Raw genomic sequence first — 20,345 nt, 5'->3', positions numbered from 1 at the left:
ACTACGGTGGAAAACAACCCAAAGCCATGTGTCATGTATCCACACCTCTGAGAAAGAAGACATGGTTAAATCACTGGGGTCAGCCTAGACACTGCAATTTGGGAGGAACAAATTAGAAGTGGGATAGCAGTTGGGTATTGCTTGCTCATTTGTACGCAGTATGATTTTTAGAAGGCTAAGTAGCATACCACTTACTTTGGAGAATATCTGCTACATAAATTTAATAGTTTTCAGTAGTTATCACAGAAACTGAAAGCTGCATTCAAATTCCTCTTACCCCATGTTACTGCTATTCCTAGTGTCCGTGGCATCAAAATTGTACTCCAGAAGAAAGAAGTCCCTTTTAAAGATGCAGATGTATATCGTACCTGCTGAACTCATCATTAAAGTCAGGCTTTAACTTAGCTATTAAACATCTACTCGTCTTTATGTTTAGAATGGAATGTATTTGAGTCATATTTCTTAGTATACATCATTCTAAACAGTAACTGTTTTAAAATATTCTACTGTATTGATATTTTCCTAGTTTAATTGCATTAAGTACTGGGAAATATTTCTCTTAGGAAAAGTCTGTGTTACAAGACTTTAAATCACCAAATGTAGTTTAAAATACATTTTCGCTTTGATTCTTTAAGAAACACATTTATTTCTCTGTGTGGGTAACTGCTTTGCATTTCACCAAAATGGTCATGAAAACACAATACCCTTTTATTATAACAATAAATCATTAAGATGAGCATTTCAAAATATATAGGGAAACTGTAGCCCTGGCTCAGATTTTATCAATGTCAAAAGAAAGGAAAAAAATGCTTTTTTTTCTGTCTCGGAATCAGAGTCTGTGTGGTAAAACAGCATCACAGGCCACTCTAAAGAACCATTCTACGATCCGGGGCGAGATTAATTCATCTTTCTGCAGATGCTGATAGTTCCTGGAGTGGTGGGGAGAATTTCTTGTTGCACTTTTTACAATATTAATTACAGTAGTTGGGTTTGCTAGAGAGCAGTAACAGCAAGATGCCTCTTGTTATATCATTGTCTGCAGAAGCAGAGCATTTTCTTTAGCATCAGTAGAGATTTTCACAGTAGTTGCCAGCCACAGTGGTCCAGTGAGACTTTAAAGATTATCAGAACTGACATGCACTGAGTAAGTGTAGAAATTCCATATAATTCTGCAATGAATTGATGCTCTGGTGATTCAGAATGTTAATCTATGTCTTCCAAAATTTTTCTCCGAGAATACTGTCATAGTATTCATGTTATTAAATAGCAAGGAATGGAGTGCTGGGGAAAAAGAAAACACCACCTTAAAATAATCAGGAAACAAGATAAAACTGAAAAGCGTGGCTTTCAGTTAGTTATGTTGCTGCAACTACAAGCCTGTATTTCACCTGGAGATAATGAGAAGGTACTCCTTGAATTTTAACACCTTATAATGTTCATATTTGTCACTTTATTTTCTAGTCCTGAAATCACAGAACGAATTAAGGAATGAATTGTGCATCACACTGACAACATGATTATCCTTCTAAAATACTTCCAGAGTGTTCACTTTACTAACCTTATATGCAGATATATCAAGATTAGTTGGTTGCAGATTTTCTCTTCTTCTAAAATTAAGGAAAGCATTTTGGATGCACTTAAAGCTTGCCGAGGTATGGATTAAGACAGACAGAGGATGTTAGGCTGTTATGTAGAAAAAGGAGAATGACACTGCTTCTTTCGTCCTTTTCATAATGTTGCTTTTTTTCATTTTGTTACACTTCCTAAACAGTAGTGGGAGGTACATGCAAAATATTCCTCATTAAAGCACAAGATTTAGCATCTGTTATTTTAATCACTTCACGACACAGTTATTTTCAGGATGCTATAATACCACTGATATAGTATTACACTGAGCAATGTTTATCATGTGCCAGTAATTTCCAAACCAAATTATCTCAACAGTTTTAAGACATAGCAAGTGTAACCTATTTATGAGCAGAGATTTGATTTGCTTGTTTCTTCTACATCAGCCCTGTTATCTCTGTTGTGCTCGACTGCGATTGTGTTATGTGACAGTGGTTGATAATTCATCTGGAATTCAGTAAAGAGTACACTTTACCATTTGTAGCAGGGAAAGAACTCCACTTACTATCCTATGATCTTATTAATTCTACAATGTTAGCAGGAGTAAAATGTAATAATGCAGGGAGATATTAATTTGAGTTACCATGGGGAACGAGTATTCTGTATATGGCTATTACTGAGCAATATATCTCTAAAACAACACTTCTTATAGCAGATGTGGTTTACTGAACTTTGAAAATAAAAGCAGTCCGTTTCAGGTAGCGTAAATATCAACCATATCATTACTAACCTGGGCAAAAGCACTTCAGGATTTTCGAAAGATATATTTAAATTCTCCAAATTTAAATATAACATTTTAAAGTTTTTCATAAACTTTTCCTAAATATTATAGACCTAGTGCTTGAATTTTTTTAAAAAGTACTTTTATAAATACAGAAAAGTCATTAAATTAAAAGCTTGATCCGACAGGTTTCCATAATCAGAGGTAGTTTTCAGAGAGAGGCATCTTAGGATCATTCCTTTTCTCTAACACATGCATATTTTCTAAGTATTTTTATTCACTTCTCCTCAGAAAGCTAGAATATAAATGTCTTTTTTGTAGTTAATTATCAAGGTTCAGAGAAGTATCTAGGAATGTTTTTCTTTTTCATTCTAAAAGGGTTTTATCTTCTTGTCTTCTGAGAATACAAAATAGTTAAGTTTTTTCTATTGATATAAATGTAGAAACAGAAGTATAATTTCTTGAAATATCTCTGAATGCAGCATGTTTCCTTTATTCTTTGGAGAAAGAGGACTCTTGTAAACTCATTCCGTTGCTTATCTGTGAACACCACTGGCTTTACGTTTTTTAATGTTTTGGCTTTATGTTCACGAAGAATTCCTCTGCATTACTCAGATAGAGCTAGACACTTCAAATGACAATTTCACTTACTGTGAATTACACTGTACATATGTAACTTGTCTGTCTGAAAGTCCTTGTGCTTTCTGACTACCAGAAAGGGTAGGCTGTGTATTGAAAACAGGAGAAAGAGGAATAATTGAGGGAACTTGACCTATCTAGTGCATTACTCATATTTTCTTCTTTCAAAATGTAATATAAACAAAGACTAAACTTTGTTTAGTTTATGTTATTTCTGCATGCTTCTAATTTCCTTCTTCTACTTGTCTCTTACGCATCCTTCATCAGCCCTTTATTAGCTATTCAGTCAGATTTTTTGTAAACTGAGTCCTGAGATCTATGTACTAAACCTGGGGTGGTGATTATGAAAATTGCTCATGCAAATTGAGTAAAGGCACACATAAATTACCAGTTAGAGGTTTAGCTGGTAGTGTGCTTGCATATTCACCTGAATTGCATTCATAATTACGGTAATTATGTGAACAGTCATGAATGTACTTCTGCACACATGGCAACTACATTTTAAAATTTCTTCCCAGAATGAGTAAAATGATTTCTGGGAGAAGACAGCATAGGCTGAGTTTTTGTAGTTATAAAATTCTCTATAGTTTATACTAGTAGAGGATGACCTTATTCTAGAGTAATAAAGAAACTGGAGCAGCTGTGGTAGTGCAGTGTGAAGTTACACAGTGTTTGAGTAGTACAGTGGCATGAAGAGCTCACCTGAAGACAGTCTTTGGCACATGAACACAACAAAAGAGTGTGGATAGGCCTTTCTGTTATTCAAGATATTACTGTCTTGCCATTTTGAGATTATGTGAATTCTAATCTTTCTAATGGTTAAATATTATCTCTCACTGCATATGGGTATTTGCTTGTTATGGGTACATTCCAGAGGTACCTTTTGGCAGTGTGAAAGCTCACCATATAGATTCCATCTCAGATTTGGGTACATTTTATAAAATTATGTTAATCTGAATTTCAGCCATTAATAGACTGAAAATTAGAACCAAGATCTCTGTCTGTCAACAAAGCTAATACATGGTCAGGAGAAGAGTTTGGGAATTTCAGTACAGACTTCTTGTGACGACAGTAGCCTGAAACCTGGCAATCATAAGCAATCGTGTCTTGTATTGTACTAATATTATTACTTGTCATCACTTTAAGCTCAGTAGGATATATAGTTCCAGATGGAAGTTAGAAATAGGTTAACATGACTAGACCCTCATCTAGGACAAAAGGGAAGAGGAAAACTTCCTTCAAATTTTCTTCAAAATGATAGTACAATTCATCTAAACTGAAATATTTCAACACAGATGAACTTGTGGGGCAATGCTGCTAAAACACCAGGGCCATTCCTTCTGGAAACCTCTCTGTGGATCTGTGGATCCACAGTTGTTATGGACTTATCTCGCTAGAAGAAGAAAAATCTCTAAAGCCTAACTTCGTGGTCATTCATCAATCTACTGTGTTAGCTAATCATACTTCTCTTTCTTCATCATGAAGACATGGTTTTTATAGCTAGAAAATTCCTGTATTGCAGTTTGTTGTTTCTTTTTTTTATTTTTATTTTTAATTTTATTTTCCTGAGTTCATATTCTGTAAATCTCTTCATTCCTCCCTTTTTCCCTTGCAGGCAGTAATTGGTTCCTGCTTAAATTTCATCATAAAACTTTTCTGTATTTTATTGGATTTCATACAGAGTAGGTTAAATACTTTGAGTTTTGCTACTGTCTACAGCAAGATATACGAAACAAATATTATGCTACCACGCATCCATACAACAGACTTCAGTGTGCTTCTCTAGCATACATGAATAAAGTGAAATTACTGTATAAACAGTAATAAATCTCACATCCCCACTTGTTGGTTGCCACTTGGTAATGCTGAAAGTGGAAGTTTGTAAAATAAAGGAAGAAGGAGACTTTCTTTGCTGAACCAAGGCTGCTGCTTTATTCAGAAGTTGAATGGAACAATAGGATGCTTCACAATCAAAAAGAATAACGAATAAATAATGAGCTTTAAAATACACCAGAAGTTGTGATTGCTCATAGTGTATTTCCTTTCAAGATGTTTTGGCCTTCTGTTTCGCTTAAATTGCTTTGGTAAGTTTATCAGGCTTTATTGAGGAAGGTATCCAGCATTTAGAAATGTCAAACCAGCAAAATAAAGAGATATTCTTAAATTAAAAAGAAGATTTTCAGGAAGGATTTCTGTCATATTCTAATATAATGGATACTAAGCAAGACAGATTTACTAATTTTAATCTTCTGAGACTACTGGATATCTGTTCATATTCTGCATAGTTGAAAATAAAATATTTGACGTTTTTCTTGTTTCAGAGTTATAATATTGAACTTGGCAAGCTGCAGATGGATAATTATACTAGAGATGTTAAATAAGTTCTGGAGACAAAATAGTAAATAATACAATACAGAAGAATGATGGACTTATTAGCATATCATTAAATCGCTTTTTCCCTGTGAACCAAGCATATTTTTCATAACTTACAAAAAGCGACTTGCCTAGCAGTCACACATATGTTTAACATTTACAAAACCCACTATATTTGACTACTTCATTAAGTTTATCTTCCAGAGAAAACTATGACAATATAGTTACAAGTATCAGTCAGTTTATCACTTGATAACAAGATCATTTATATTAAAAAAAATCTCTTGTGAGTTAAACATTTTGCAGACCTTTTGTTTCAATTTCCATTAATGCTATCACTCACACTGTGAATTTATAAGACTGCAGCATAGCAACAGAAAGATTTGGTAATAGATCTTTTCAGTAAAGTCATTTAAAGTGTTCAACTCATTCTTATTAGTCTAAATTATGGGTTTTGTTATGATGTTGTACTTAATAGAAAGTAGAATCGTATGGGATAGGGGTTTTTTTCAGGGTTACTGTTATCAGCCAGGAAAAGTACAATCTTCTTTATCAAGGAAAGTGAACTTAATCCATAATCAATCTGACAAAATGTACACCCAGGACCTAGATGACTAGTTTTCAGCAAACATACAAGTCATATGATGGATAGATAATGCAAAGTCACAATTTGATATAGTTTAGTGCCAGTGTACATAGAGCGCAGAGAGTTATTGGTTTAACACAATTACTGTGCATGGGAATGCAAGAGCTAGCATGACACAACTGTTTCCATCTGGAACAGAAATGGCTAGCAAAATGGTTTGCTCAAATAGGGGTGACATTTTTCAGTGAGCCTAACTCTGAGGCTCAGTTGGCTCTGAACCAGCTGAGTTCCCCTAATCCAGTCATTACTAAATATACTCATGTTCAAACTTAGCTTATAGTCAACTCTGTATATTTTGTTGTAGTCACATCATTTGTAAGCCACTACGCAAAAAAGAACACTATAGCTTCAGGAAGTAATCTCAAGGATATTGCACATCACAGTGTCCAAGAGGAAGAATATAAAGAATTGTGATCTGCCTGTGTTACTCAGTTTCAGAGGTTTGACTTCATATCTCATTGGAATAGAAACAGGGTCCCTTAAAATTTTATGTGTAAGAGCAGAAAATTTTGTAAGCCTAATGATGAGGGTAATCAGATGATTAGAGCATGTAGTAGACTCAGGTTTTAGTCCTGTGTTAAACTTAATGAGCAACAGAACCTTACTTGGGATAGACAAATGGGAGAATTATTGAGATGAAGAGGAACAACAGAGTGCACTGAAGGCCAAAAGTTATCCACACGTGTGTTTTGGTTGGTCACTTTTGAAAGCCTCTTTTCTTTGAATAGAATACTGAGTTTCATATTTTTTGCCTAAAGTTATTAATTGGAAAAAAATGAGTATTCTTTGTCCTTGAACTTCACAGGGTGGAAAAGGCAGAGCCCTATTCACCTTCAGGCTCACAGAATTTGCTCACAGAATCACAAAATCATAGGCATTGGAGGGGACCTTCAGAAGGGACATCTAGTCCAACCCCTTACTAAAGCAGGTTCCCTAAAGTACATTACACAGGAGAGCATCCAGGAGGGATTTTATATCACCAGAGAAAAAGACTCCACAACCGCTTTGGGCAGCTTGTTCCAGTGCGCTGTCACCCTCAAAGTAAAAAAGTTATTCCTCATTTTTTATGGAACTTCTTATGTTCCTGTTTGTTCCCATTGCCTCTTGTCCTGTCACTGGGCCCCACCGAAAAGGCCCTGGCCCCATTTGACTCCTGCCCTTTAGATATTTATTAACATTGACAATATATCCTCTCAATCTTCTCCAGGCTAAATAATCTCAGATCTCTCAGCATTTCTCTATAAGGAAGATGCTCCAGGCCAGTGATAGCTTTGTAGCCCTCTTCTGTACTCTCTCTAGAAGTTTCCTGTCTTTTTTGAACTAGAGAGCCCAGAATTGAACACAGTTCTCCAGATGTGGCCTCACCAGGGCAGTAGAGAGGGGAAGGATCACCTCCCTTGACCTGCTGGCCACTCTCATTTTAATATACCCCATTGGCCTTCTTGGCCACAAGGGCACACTGCTGGCTCATGGTCCACCTGTTGTCCACCAGAACACTCAGGTCTTTCTCTGCAGAGCTCCTTTCCAGCAGATTGGCCCCTAACTTGTACTGATGCATGTGGTTAGTCCCCCCATGAGTAGGACTCTGCACTTGCTCTTGTTGAACCTCATAAGATTGCTCTCTGCCCAACTCTCCAGCCTGTCCTGGTCTCACTGAATGGCAGCAAAGACTTCTGGTATGTCAGTCACTCCTCCCAGTTTTGTACCACTGGCAAACTTGCTGAGGATAGGCATTATCCCTTCATCCATGTCACTGAGGAAGATGCTTTAAAAAGAGCAGAGCCAGTGGGTCAGCCCCTGAGGAACACCTCTAGCTACAGAACTCCAACTAGACTCCACACTGAGCTCTGCCAGTCAGCCAGCTCTCAATCCACCTCACCGTTGGAAGGGACCTCTAGACCAACTCCCTGCTAAAGCAGGTTCCCTAGGGTACATTCATGTATCCCACACTTCCTAAGCTTACCTACAAAGATCTTATGGGAGACAGCGTCAGACGCTTTGCTGAAGTCAAGGTAGACAACATCCACTGCTCTCCTCTCATCTATCCAGCCAGTCATCACATCATAGAAGGCCATTGGTCAAACATGATTTCCCATTGGTGAACCCATGTTGACTACTTCTGATAACATTCTTTTCTTCTGTGTGCTTAGAGATGATATCCAGAATAAGTTGTTCCATCACCTTCTCAGAGACTGAGGTTAGATTGACTGGCCTACAGTTTCCTGGATCCTCCTTCTTGCCCTCCTTCCCAGTGGCCTCCATTACCTCATTTGGCAGCAGGCCCACATTATCCTTAGTCTTTTTTGCTACTGATATAGTTAAAGAAGCACTTCTTGTTGTCCTTGACCTCCCTCTCCAGGTTTAATTCCTAGTGGGCCTTAGTCTTTCTGACAACATTCCTATATTCCTCCCAAGTGGCCAGACCTTCTTCCCACATTCCATAAGCTTTCTTATTCCATGTGAGTTTTTCCATGAGTAACTTGCTCAACCAGGCAAATCCGCTTTGCCTGATTTCTTACTCGTAGGGATCTTGAGCTTGGAGGAAGTGGTGCACGAATGTCAACTTACTCTCTTGGGTGCCTGTTGTAGTAGACCCCTTACTTTCCAGTGTTGTAACCCATAGGATACCTCCAAATAGGTCCTTGAAGAGGTCAAAGTTGACTTTCCTTATGCCCAGGGTTACATTACATTGTTGCTGTACATTGAAATAATTCAGCTAATAGAAATTTAGGAATGAGCTTTTTCAGAAGTGACAAGAATCAAGGAAGAGAATGAACCAACATTATATACACTGTGGAATCATCAGGAATGTTGTGCAATTATATATCTTAAATTTTTTGTTTCACCTTCCTGTATTTTTCCTTGTTTTACCTGCCATTAATGCATGCAGATCTAGTAGATTCCACTTGGACAGCCACCCCTTACTGAAACTGAGCTTATTAAATCAGTACAAGAGCTTGAACTGACTGGAATTCAAAGGATTACTTGATCATTCAATGGCTCTACATCTTTCTCAAAGACTTTCAGACCTATCAAAATAGCAAATGACTGTATCTATATTGACCTTATAATACAGACACTAGCATACCCAAATCATTCACATGGAGCCAGTCTTAACATAATAAATAATATGGTCATGTTACGTTTTTTGCTATGTAAACACCCCTGAATACCTGCCATTCTATTATTTCCAATTTATCTCAAATATTTTATGAATCCTGTGCAAGCTACACTTTCTTTTGAAATATGTAATGTGATGTATATGAATATCTCATTGCAAATTAATTTATTCAAATGCTAAATCCCCTAATCTTCTAAATATTAACACTAAAATATTAAAATATTTAAAAAATGTATGACACAATTCAGAGACAGATGTATTGGCATCACTGAGAGACACTCAGCTATGCTCTTAGCCACATCCCTAGTCCTGCACTGTGCTTTAGCACACTCTGTTCTCATGTGGCCAGCTCCAATCCTGGCAAATCTGTTGGAAAATTTACAAATTATCTACAGGGAGTGATACTAATTCAAGAAAGACTCTCCATATGTTTTTATTCATGTAAATGTTTCTGTGGAGCTTCCTTTACACTGTGGATGTGTTATTCCTAGATCTAATCTTTTCATGTCCTTTGGATGCCTCTATTTTTATTGTCTAAAGGAAGGGGAAACATTATTGTCTTTCACAATTGTCTTTTTTACTTCCTTTGTTGTGATGAAAGGCTATTGATTTGGGTGTGTTTGAGTGAACCTGTGAATACACTGCTGACTCAGGTGTTCTTTTGCATCATCAAAATAAACATGAAATGGATGATTGTTTTCCTTATGTAAATAACTGGAGAAATAGAAAATAGTTCTGTTGATATTTGCAAGATGCATTGGAGGGATAATATTGTTGTGAGGAGATGTGTTCCAGAATATTTGACTTGCACATCCTATATTCCATTTGTCTGCTGTCTACCTATACCTGTTGTTAAGTATTAGACACTTTAAAAAGGGAAAAAGATAACACACATTATTCACCATTAATTCTTTAAAATGAGTCATTATTAAAAGCTTAATTGTTTGCTGAGAGGATCCAAATAAGTGGACTTTGCAAGATCAAACAAAATTGAAGATATTTGTCCAAATTAAAATGGAAACATGCATCTAGAATGTACCAAATGAACATGTATGCTCCTGTAATAATAATTTTATTATCTTCAGCTTCCAGGCCAGACTTTTAATTATGACCCTTTATATCAGTGAAAACCATGTATTCAGGATTAAAAACCTATTTCTTTAACTAGTCTGGTTAAAGACTGTGGTTTGATATATTCTATGCTACAACTTTTATAAAAACCAGAGAACACTTCTAATAACACTTTTCTAATTTCATGGTTCAGTGCACAGTCAGTAAAGATTTAAATAATTCAGAAAGAAAGCCTATTCTGTTTCTTTATTAGAAGTTTGAGTCAGGCAAATTCTTTGACATTTAATAGGTTTTTAACCCTTTTAATAACTTCTTATAATGAAATTTATTGGAGGTTGTTTTAAATAAAGGGTTATTATATTAGAGTGAATAGCAGTCGGTAGTTTTTTATGATTAGTTTTGAGACCTTAGTCCTGTGTGACTCAAAGGATATTAAAACATAGAGTAGAAAAGAATGTTAATAGTCACCAAATTAACTGTATACCGAGAAATATAGAAACTGTATATTATTGCATTCTTGTCATTATGTGATTGCACTATAAAATTTTGCAGTCAAATTTTGAGTATATAATTGTTTTAAAGGAGCTTAAGATCACTTACAGAAAGAATACTATATAAAGCAACGAAAAGTGGTTTAGTTTCTAACAGAATGATTTTGGAAAGATTAGAGTAGTAAACTTAATAGGATGGGGGTTGTTTTGTTGTTTTGTTTTGTTTTGTTTTCATTTTAGGGTTCTTTTTACATGTGAGGGTTTTGCTATTTGATTTTAAGACTATTTTCCTAATCAACACAAATTTTGGATGACCTGTTCATTTTGTCCTGAAAATGCACTGGACGTGGGATATAAAATACGCTTGTGTACAATACTAAAATATTTCCCAAATACCCACTTACTTTAAAACTCAATTTCTCATTACACAGTTAGCTGATACAGAAGAGAATTGTAAAAATGAGATGATGAAAACACACATCCTTTTTTCTATCAGGTGATGCTTTGGGTTATTCCTTTTAATGTGTTTTAAATGGTTCTCTGTGGTCATTTTACCGTAACTTTAGCTATTGTAACAAACCTCTCTTTAGCAGTCATTCTTTTATGTATATAAAAAGAAGTCTTGGTTACAGATATGATTCCTACTTTTACTGTATGCAAAGATCTGTGGAACTTAGGGTTTGATCTTCCTTTGTTCCTGGCAGGACATGCACATCAGTTACAGCTTTATCTGCTCTGACCAGTGAATCCTAACTTGTCAGATTTCAAACTTTTAAATATTGGGGTCTGTTTCTTGTTCTTCTCTATTGTACGAATACAAATGTTCAACTAGTTTTACATTACCACATTGAATAGCATCAAATTATTATGAAACAACACATTAAAGTGCATGGCTTGCTTTTAATTCAATTGAAATTTATATGAAACCTAACTACAGATATGCAGTGAATAACCATGGGGTATCACAGCACGGACCTGCTGGAGTTCGTGAAGAGTTTGGACAACATTCTCAGAAACATTATTTTTAATTTTGGGTTCTCTTTTGTGGAGCCAGGAGTTGGACTCAATGACCCTCGTGATTCTATGACTACTGCTTACCATCATTTAGGAGTTTGCTACGATTGGAACGAACATTCAGTTTTCATATGGCACGGGTACCAGTACAAGTTGTTCTGGGAATATCATTGAGAATATTAATAACAAAAATCCCTTCAGCTGACCAAGAAACATCAGCGGCACCTATATGGTGTCAAAGATGAATGACATCAGTGAAGAAGGGTTAAGGTTAGGGTCATTGCTCTTCTCACAATAATGTGGATATTGTCATAGGTAAAACTTCAAGGTTCCCTGTTTTTTTTCTCTCGAAATCTTTATTTGAATTAATTAATTTTACTGTACTGTCCTGTTTTCTGATGGGAAAGAGTTAATTTTCCTACTAGTAGTTGATGTGGTGCTGTGTTTTGGATTGAGGATGAGAATAAATTTGATAACACACCACTCTTTTGTTATTGCTTAGCAGTGCTTATGCTCAGTTAAGGACTTTTCCACTTCTCAAAATGCCCTGCCAGTGAGAAGATGGGGGTACACAAGGAGATGGGAGGGGGCAGAACTGGGATAGCTGACCCAAACTGGCCAGAAGGATACCTCATACCATATGGTGTCATGCAAAACAATAAAATGGGGGAGTTGGCGGGGAGGGCAGCTGTTGCTTGGGGTCTGGCTGGTGTCAGTCAACTAGTGGTGAGCAATTGCATTGTCCTTGAACTTCACTCACTTTGTATATTTATTTTATTATTATTATTTTTTATTATTATTATTATTATTATTACCCTTTCCTTTTCTTTACCATTAAACTGTCTTTATCTAAGACAGAGTTTTAACCCTAAGAGTTTTAAATTTTTCTGATTCTCTCCCCCATCCCACTGAGGGGATTGAGTGAATAGCTTTGTGGTGCTGAGCTGCCTGCTGGGTTAAACTGCAACCCACAGCTTCACAGTAGTACGCAGCAATATTTCTCACAATAGCATTTCTCGTTGATTTACCTTGAATTTCTAGACAAGAAGTAAATGACCATCAACCACTTCCACCAGGTCCATCAGAAAAGATTGTATGATTTCTCACCTTGTATAAAAATTAAGCAAAAATCCCCATAACACCTGGTGGTGATACTAGAAATAATGCCTGTTGTGCTTGCTGGGAATTTGCTCAGGGTGGTGAGGTATGTATGTTCACTTACTTCAGAGAGTAAGCCTTTCTCCTTCAATTTTAATGTTTTCATCTCCAGTCTGTAATCCCTAGCATTTCTTGCATATATTTAGACCTGTCATATGTACTTCATTCTGTTAAAGCAACTTCTCTTTTTTCTTTCAGTTAAGGATTATACTTATTAGAATTGTATTTAAGTAAGGAGGAACAATTTGGGATCTTACAGCTTTTGAGAGAGAGATTGCATCATAGTTCTTAATTATAACTAGAAAAATAACATGGAAATTATTTTGCTAACATGACATTCTGATTGAAACTGGCTGCCTAATGCTTCTTAGAAAAAAACTTCTTTGCTTTCTAAAGCCAGCTTCTGGATTGTTAGTTAAGGGTCCTGCCATTTGACTCCCTTTGCATCTTGCATGAGTAACCAGCTTACATCAGGAAGACAGATTATTAAGGATTTTTTTTTAATGCTTTATCCTAGATTCTGTGAGAGACTTGAAGGATTCAATCTGAAAGCTCTGTCAGATAAAAATATGCGTATTTTGTGGAGTTTGCAGCATGGTATTTCAAGAAAGACAAAGACCATTGAACATAGTCCAGAGGACAGCAGGAAGAATGATCAAAGGTGTAGAAAACACAGCATATGAAAAAAAAGTCTTTCAATCTTCAGGTTTGGTTGTTTAGTCTAAAGAAGAGAAAACTGAAAGGAAATTCATAATAGCTTTCCAGTGTGTGCAGCTTTTCTGTAAATAAGGGGAAAAACATTCCTCATGTCCACTGGGAGTAGAGTAAAAAGTAGTAGGTTTAAATTACAACAAAGGAGATTTAGGTGAGACATTACGGAAAAAAAGCCCTTTCCACTGTAAGGATAGTTAAGCACAAGAATTGCCTAGGGAGGTTATGAAGAGGTTAGACAAACATCTGTCAGAAATGATTTAGGTATAACTAATCCTGCTGTGAGATAAAGTGTTGGACTAAATAACCTTTTGAGGTCCCTCCTAGCACTATTTTCTGTGATTCTGTGATTAGGGTACTGTTTTCATATTGTCCCACAGTGAGATGATTCTGTGTAGGGGTGTGCTGTATTCTGCATCGCACACTTTTCTTAATTATTGCTTTAAGCTGGTGGGGAAAATGATGGTCTGATGTTTAATGCACTTTAGTTTTATTCTTACTACCTTGTGAGCTCTGTGCAGGGCGTTAGGAGCTTGTTTTCAGACAGACAACAAATGGGTTGTTTTGGTAGTGCACTAACTACATTCCTCTTAGGTGTGTTATTGGAACACACCTCAAATTAGATACTCTTACAATGTTTTTTAATGCATAGTCAAACACCTACATAGGTAGATGCTCCATTTCTGCTTATAAGTTAAATGCAAATGGAATATATATATAGCCTTGAAAATAAATGTGTCTTTGTTCCCTATTAATAAAGCCAAAATAAAACCAGACCTGTTCTAAAGCTGAGTATAAAACAAGTTGTGAAGCATCCTGGAATTGACAGATGGAGAATGATATTAAAGTGCCAAATATTATTACCTCATCGGACAGGCCATCAAAGGCATCATTTTAAGACTATCCTTACCCTCTGTAGCACACAAATTCTTTAACTTTGTTCTTCTATTTGGCATTGTGCCATCAGGAAAGATTTGTCTTCCTCTTTGCATTCAGTGAAGTGCATTTGCAGTATTGCTTCTGAATATTGGATATGGCTCCAGCACAGCCACACTGTGGTGGGCTCCATCTGGAAGAACAAGCAGTATGAAGCTTCTGATTGTGAAGCACTTAGTATGGAATTGGTCATACTTTTTTTGCAGTGCTGACAGAGCATATATGTAAGTGTCACGGTTCTCACAGAGATGAGGTCATCAGAGTGTTTGAGACAGGGACATACTGTCACACCACAGCAGCAAGGGAAGTATGTGGTTTTCATTGGCAGACCTGTTCTTGAAGTCTGATGAGTCTTTAAAAACCCAAAGATTCGTCATCTCATGCTTTCCACAGTATTACATAGTAACTTCTCACAGTTAATGTGGTAAACTGCCTATTCTGACTCAGATTTCCATTTTCTTAGTCTCCTTGTTTCTTGAGGAAGGATCAGGATTTGGGAAGGCTCTGCAGTGCAGGAAAGAAGTGAGGCAGAAATCTCATCTGTAGATGCAGAGCCACGTGCATTCTCCTTGCTGAGGGTCACAGCTCAGTTTATGGATGTCACTGGCATGTTCCCAGGTATTGCTCTTCTCTGCAGGCAGGTCCCTTAGGGTGATGGTTTCTGGCTTAGGGAACACGTTTCCAAAGCAAACTGTCTCCATGCTTCTTAGTCCTGGTTTTGTAAAGGTTGCCTGGTATTGATATAAAAATTCAAAAGACCAATCCTTACAAATATGTATACACGTATTTTGTGTGGGGATATGTCCAATACTGTCCACTTGGTGTCATGTTATCTGAAAACAAGCTGTGTATTCAATGCTGGAGATAAAACCGAACGCAGACTATTTGAAATATACGTTGTTTTAAAGATGACAAACACAGAATGCTCTGCAGTATCTATCTGGTAATTGAAGTTCACATAAAAAGTTTTTAATAAAGGAGAGAGTGTTTGAAAAATAACAAGTTTATTGCATTTTTCTTGGGGAAAAAGAAATAATTAAAATTATAACCTTTGCTCTGCTTTCAATGAAGCAGATACTTGGCAAATTCATTCAAAAGACTGAAACAGTTGTTAAAAGAGTTTCAGATAATGTTTGTTTCCATTCCAGAGTTCATAAAATCATCTGGATACACATTCACACGACCACAGCGTCACAGAATGGCTGCAGGTGGCAGGGATCTCTGGGTTTATCTGGCCCAACCCCTGCTGCAACAGGGACACCCAGAGCAGGGGGTCCAGGCCCACACCCAGGTGGTTGCTGAAGGTCTCCAACGAGGAGATTCCACAGCCTCTAGGCAGCCTGTGCCAGTGCTTTGACACCCGCACAGTACAGAAGTGCTCCTGGTGTTCTGAGGGCAACTCCTCTTCCAGTTTATGCCCATTGCCTCTTGTCCTCAAACTAGGCACCACTGAAAGGACATGGCTCCGTCTTCTTTGTGCCTTCCCTTTAGGTATTTTTACAGATGGATGAGATCTCCCTGCGCTTACTCTTCTCTTGTCCCAGCTCTCTCAGCCTCTCCACACAGGAAAGGTGCTCCAGTGCCTCAGTCATCCGTGTGGCCCTTCATGACAAACTTTCCAACATATACAGTTTTCTCTTGTACTGGGGAGCACAGAACTGTACACAGTGCTGCAGGTGTGGCCTCCCCAGTGATGAGCAGAGAGAGGGGAAGGAACACCTCCCTCAACCTGCTGACAACACATTGCCTAATACAAAATCCCCCAGGAGGGTTCTGGGCTGTTCTGGGTGTCACATGCAGCTGACAGGGTGAGTGGAAGGCTTTAGGGGGTGTCTCCTTCTCCAGCTCACCAGGAACTTGGCACCAGGCGGCATGGCAGCTGGTGAGCACCCTTTGGGGAGGGCCTGGGGGCAGCCTGCCTCTCTGCTCATCCTGCACCAACTGCTTGCTGTTCAGTGACACAGCTGGACTGGGGGAGATAGGGCCAAGCAGAGGTTTAGAGCTTTACAGCACAACTGCTTTGGTGTGGGTTGTGTGCCAGAGGCAGTGATAACGATAGCTTTTAAGGCTAATATGTTTGAAGGGGAGCTGGTACTGGAGGAAAGGGAACAAACACTCAGTAGCGATCTTTAAATCTGCATGTCTGTCAGGATTCAGATTTCAGCCTTCAATTGATTTCATACACTGCTCTGACTCCTTTCCTCTGGTGCTATAGTATTCATTAAGCAAACTTGAACGTATTTGTATAGATAACCCCTTTTTACCAAAAGCTATTAATTTCTAAAGCAATATAAATACAGGTATAATTATGTTTGCAGAATGTATTCCAAATACTTCTCAGAGATACATGTGCATTTAAAGTGGTTAGTATTCCAGAACTAATGCTATTATAAGTTTAATTTACTGCCAGCCAGTCAGCCTTACAAAAATCAATCTCTAGGCTCATAAAATATCTCCCTAAAATTTGTGATTTCTTACTAATGAGAGAAAAGTTACAGGTTTATCTTTCCTTTTTCTGTGCCTTACTGATTGTGAGGTATCTCATAGATTCCTCTGATATATAGGAGAGTGTGTATGAGAGACTGATAGGTTATAGAAGTCACAAGGTATTCCAAGTTAAAGAAGAACTGATCCATCTTTAAATGTTCTGGATGACAAGTCTAACAACAAACACTGTCAGTAGATAGATGTGGTTATGTTAATACACTGAACCATTAACATGTGTCCTTATCATAATGGAATTTATACAATGATAGCTGCTGTCAGATTCCACTCAATACTCATGACATGTTTGTCTGATGCACTGAACGACAACTGTATCTATTTCATTTCAGCTTTGAATTGACACTTCAATTTTATATCACCCACATAACACCTTAGCTTAAATCTGAGCTTCTTGGTACTCTTTGTCTTTTGTCATGTTTTGGTGTGAGTATACTGAAAAGACATTATAGGGAATCTGTTGTAGTGTGTATGTATGGCACATTTGACCTCTGGACAAGAAAGGAGTTTCATCCTCCAATGCTTTTAATTCTTATCCTTGCAGAGAATGAATTTGTTGCTTGAATTAAAATAGTATGTCTTGTTAATGCTGAGAAGCAGTGACCCACATAGCACAATGGATTCATTTGTCAATCCTGCAACTTCTGAGCTTTCGGTTCGTATATGTCTCAGCAGCAAATCAACTCAGAATTCATTTAATCAGTCTATCAATGGATCCTCTCTGTCAGTCTGAAACCTTAAAATTCCAGTATCTCATTGGGCAGAACCAGGAATAATAGATTTGGACTTAATACTAGATATTCCAATTCTGAAAACTCCAGCTTCCAAATTCACAGCTCAAATACACACACAAATCTTAAGAAGAAAAGTAGGATCTGGAAATAGCCTTGAATTTTGAGGATATTAACATTCTGATCTGGCTCTAAACTTTAGAATGCAAACCTGCCCCAGTTTGTTAGCATTTCTGAAATACTCCGAATGCAGTTACAGAAAGCAGTGCCTTTTTGCTCCCCTTAAAAAGAAATGAGCTTTCAGTGCTTTTTGCTATTCCCACAGGCTGAGGCTACAGGCTGGATAGTTTGTAACAGTCAGTGTTATGCAAATGACAATCACATTCTGTTCTGTTTCTTTTCAGTATTTATATGTTTATTTGAGTACATGCCATTTCTTTTAAGCCTTATATAGCCGATCAGGCCAACAGAGGTCTAAAAGAACAGGACACGTTATTAGTGGTATGCTTAATACAGTTTTTTTCCTCTTGTAGATGCAAGATTTACGGAATACAGAAGGAGCCCAGTATAGTTCCCATCCTCAGATGGCAACCATGAGGCCAAGGGTTCAACCTGCAGATATTAGGCAGCCAGGAATGATGCAGCACGGGCAGCTGACTACTATTAACCAGTCCCAGCTCAGTGCACAGCTTGGTTTGAATATGGGTGGAAACAATGTTCCTCACAACTCACCCTCTCCACCTGGAAGCAAATCTGCAACTCCTTCACCATCCAGTTCAGTCCATGAAGATGAAGGAGAAGATAGCTCTAAGGTAGGCTTAGATGCTAGGATTACTGTATAAATGGTGGATATTTTTAGGACCTGCTAAATGAATCATAAGGGCACAGTTATTAAGGTGATACTTTATACATTGTTGGTGGTTGACTAAAGTGAATTAAAGGGTTATGAATACAGAACTTGTAGTTTCCAGTCAATTCTTCAGGCAGTTTGAGTAAATGACATCATTCTTCTTTGTGAGAGCAAACTGGAATCCTGTAAAATATTAAAGGATAACCATTCCTTTAGGACTTCAATATAAAGGTTGAGTTTTCTCACTTGCATAGAATGGATGTTTGTTCCCAGTTAAAGATCAAGTTACTGCTATAAAAAGTATGAACTGAGTGTACAATATGCTAGTCTTTGCAATTTGGTCACAGGGTGAGTAAACAGAACATCATAGCAACCAGAACAGAAATATCCTCTACAAACTTTCAAGATCTTACCTCGAAAAACTTGAAAACCCATCATTTATTTATGATTTTGGAGGTGCTGACACTCTGGCATGACATGTTTAAGCTTCCTTTTAGTATCACTGCAGGCATGAAAGTAATAATTGTCATTCAGATAATAAAGTTTCCTTTATTTAAGTGATAAGTGATGACTTATTTAGCAGCTTGCATAAAAAAAAACCTTCCAAACTTCCCCAAATCCTGAAAACGTCTCAAAAAATAAGCAAGTATATTATCTTAATTTTGCAGAGACTTAAGATGAGATTAAAAAAAGACTGGGACTTAACACAAAGTCATCCAGTAAATCAGGCGTAGAGCATATGGGAACTGAGAACCTCTTAGTTCTAATCTATTCTAGACTGCAAAATGGAAGTTGCTATGCAGTGGTGATAATGTTGTACTCTGGCTGTATCTTGTGGGGAAAAGTTGCAGACTTGAGAGGAACATGAGGAAAACACACGAGCCACTGAGGAGGTATAATCCAGTCAAGAACTGTAATTCTGATTTGTTTTCAAATTGTATTGTTTTTCATGCCTCTAGCTATAAAATAATCATGTAATTGGAGACATATGTTCTACTACATTTTAAATAAATTCAGATTTAAAGTTTTATTTCAGGACTTTCCCCTAATTTCACAAACTTCAGGTTTCAAAGATTACTGAATAATTCATACATTTTAAATGAGCACTTTGTTACTGAGGGAGATTTTAGAATACAGCTATGCAAAAATAATTCCAATCAGCCATTACTTTTTCGGAATAATTTATTTGCTACTCCCATTGCTTTGCGAATATTTTTTGTACATCGGTGGAAGTGTGCAGTTTGCTTTAAAATTCTGGAGAAAACAGCAAATCTAAAATTAAAACATCATTTTTTTATTATTATTATTTATCGAATACTTAATATATTTAACCCGCATTTCTGATGTACTTTTTCACTGCAGCACTTCATTCTGCCAGAAGTATAGATTTGGGATTTCCTGCAAGACAGTACACATATGAAAGTAGTATTTTTAATAAAGAAATAATGACTGCTGCAGACCAACTAAAACTTTATCTCTTCTCTGTGGAAGACAGATTATACAGTGTTCAACTTTTTAACAAGCCATGTTATTTTGGAAATTCTCTTTAAAACATTCTCATGCTGAATGCAAGCAGAAAAAGATGAGAAAATGTACAGAACACAACACAAATTTTAGAAAAACAACTCAGGCTGTGGAAGTTGACCTTAAAATTATTCTGTAATTGTAATTTCTGGTATTAAACTTGGTTAATAATCATAGAGGGCGTAAACTAGTCTCCAACTAAAAAGTATTAAACTATAAGCTTAAAGGCAG

The 20,345-nt window shown here is 37.0% G+C and overlaps 1 protein-coding gene across 7 annotated transcripts in view; it reads left to right on the top strand.

The window, feature by feature from the left end:
* TOX (thymocyte selection associated high mobility group box) overlaps positions 1-20,345 on the top strand; it is a 220,222-nt gene that overhangs the window by 156,980 nt on the left and 42,897 nt on the right. For 6 of the 7 annotated variants that reach the window (NM_001389398.2, XM_015282675.4, XM_046925566.1 and 3 more), the window contains one exon: positions 18,274-18,552. The exons of the other annotated variant lie outside the window; for it this stretch is intronic. In NM_001389398.2, coding sequence (NP_001376327.1) covers positions 18,274-18,552 — 279 coding nt within the window. The remainder of the gene's footprint in view (positions 1-18,273; positions 18,553-20,345) is intronic. 7 annotated transcript variants of the gene reach the window in all.

The sequence above is a fragment of the Gallus gallus genome, chromosome 2 (assembly GCF_016699485.2).
Source record: "Gallus gallus isolate bGalGal1 chromosome 2, bGalGal1.mat.broiler.GRCg7b, whole genome shotgun sequence".
Lineage (NCBI taxonomy): Eukaryota > Metazoa > Chordata > Aves > Galliformes > Phasianidae > Gallus > Gallus gallus.
Note: the sequence above shows the minus strand (reverse complement) of the source record. Positions and strands in the feature narration are given on the sequence as shown.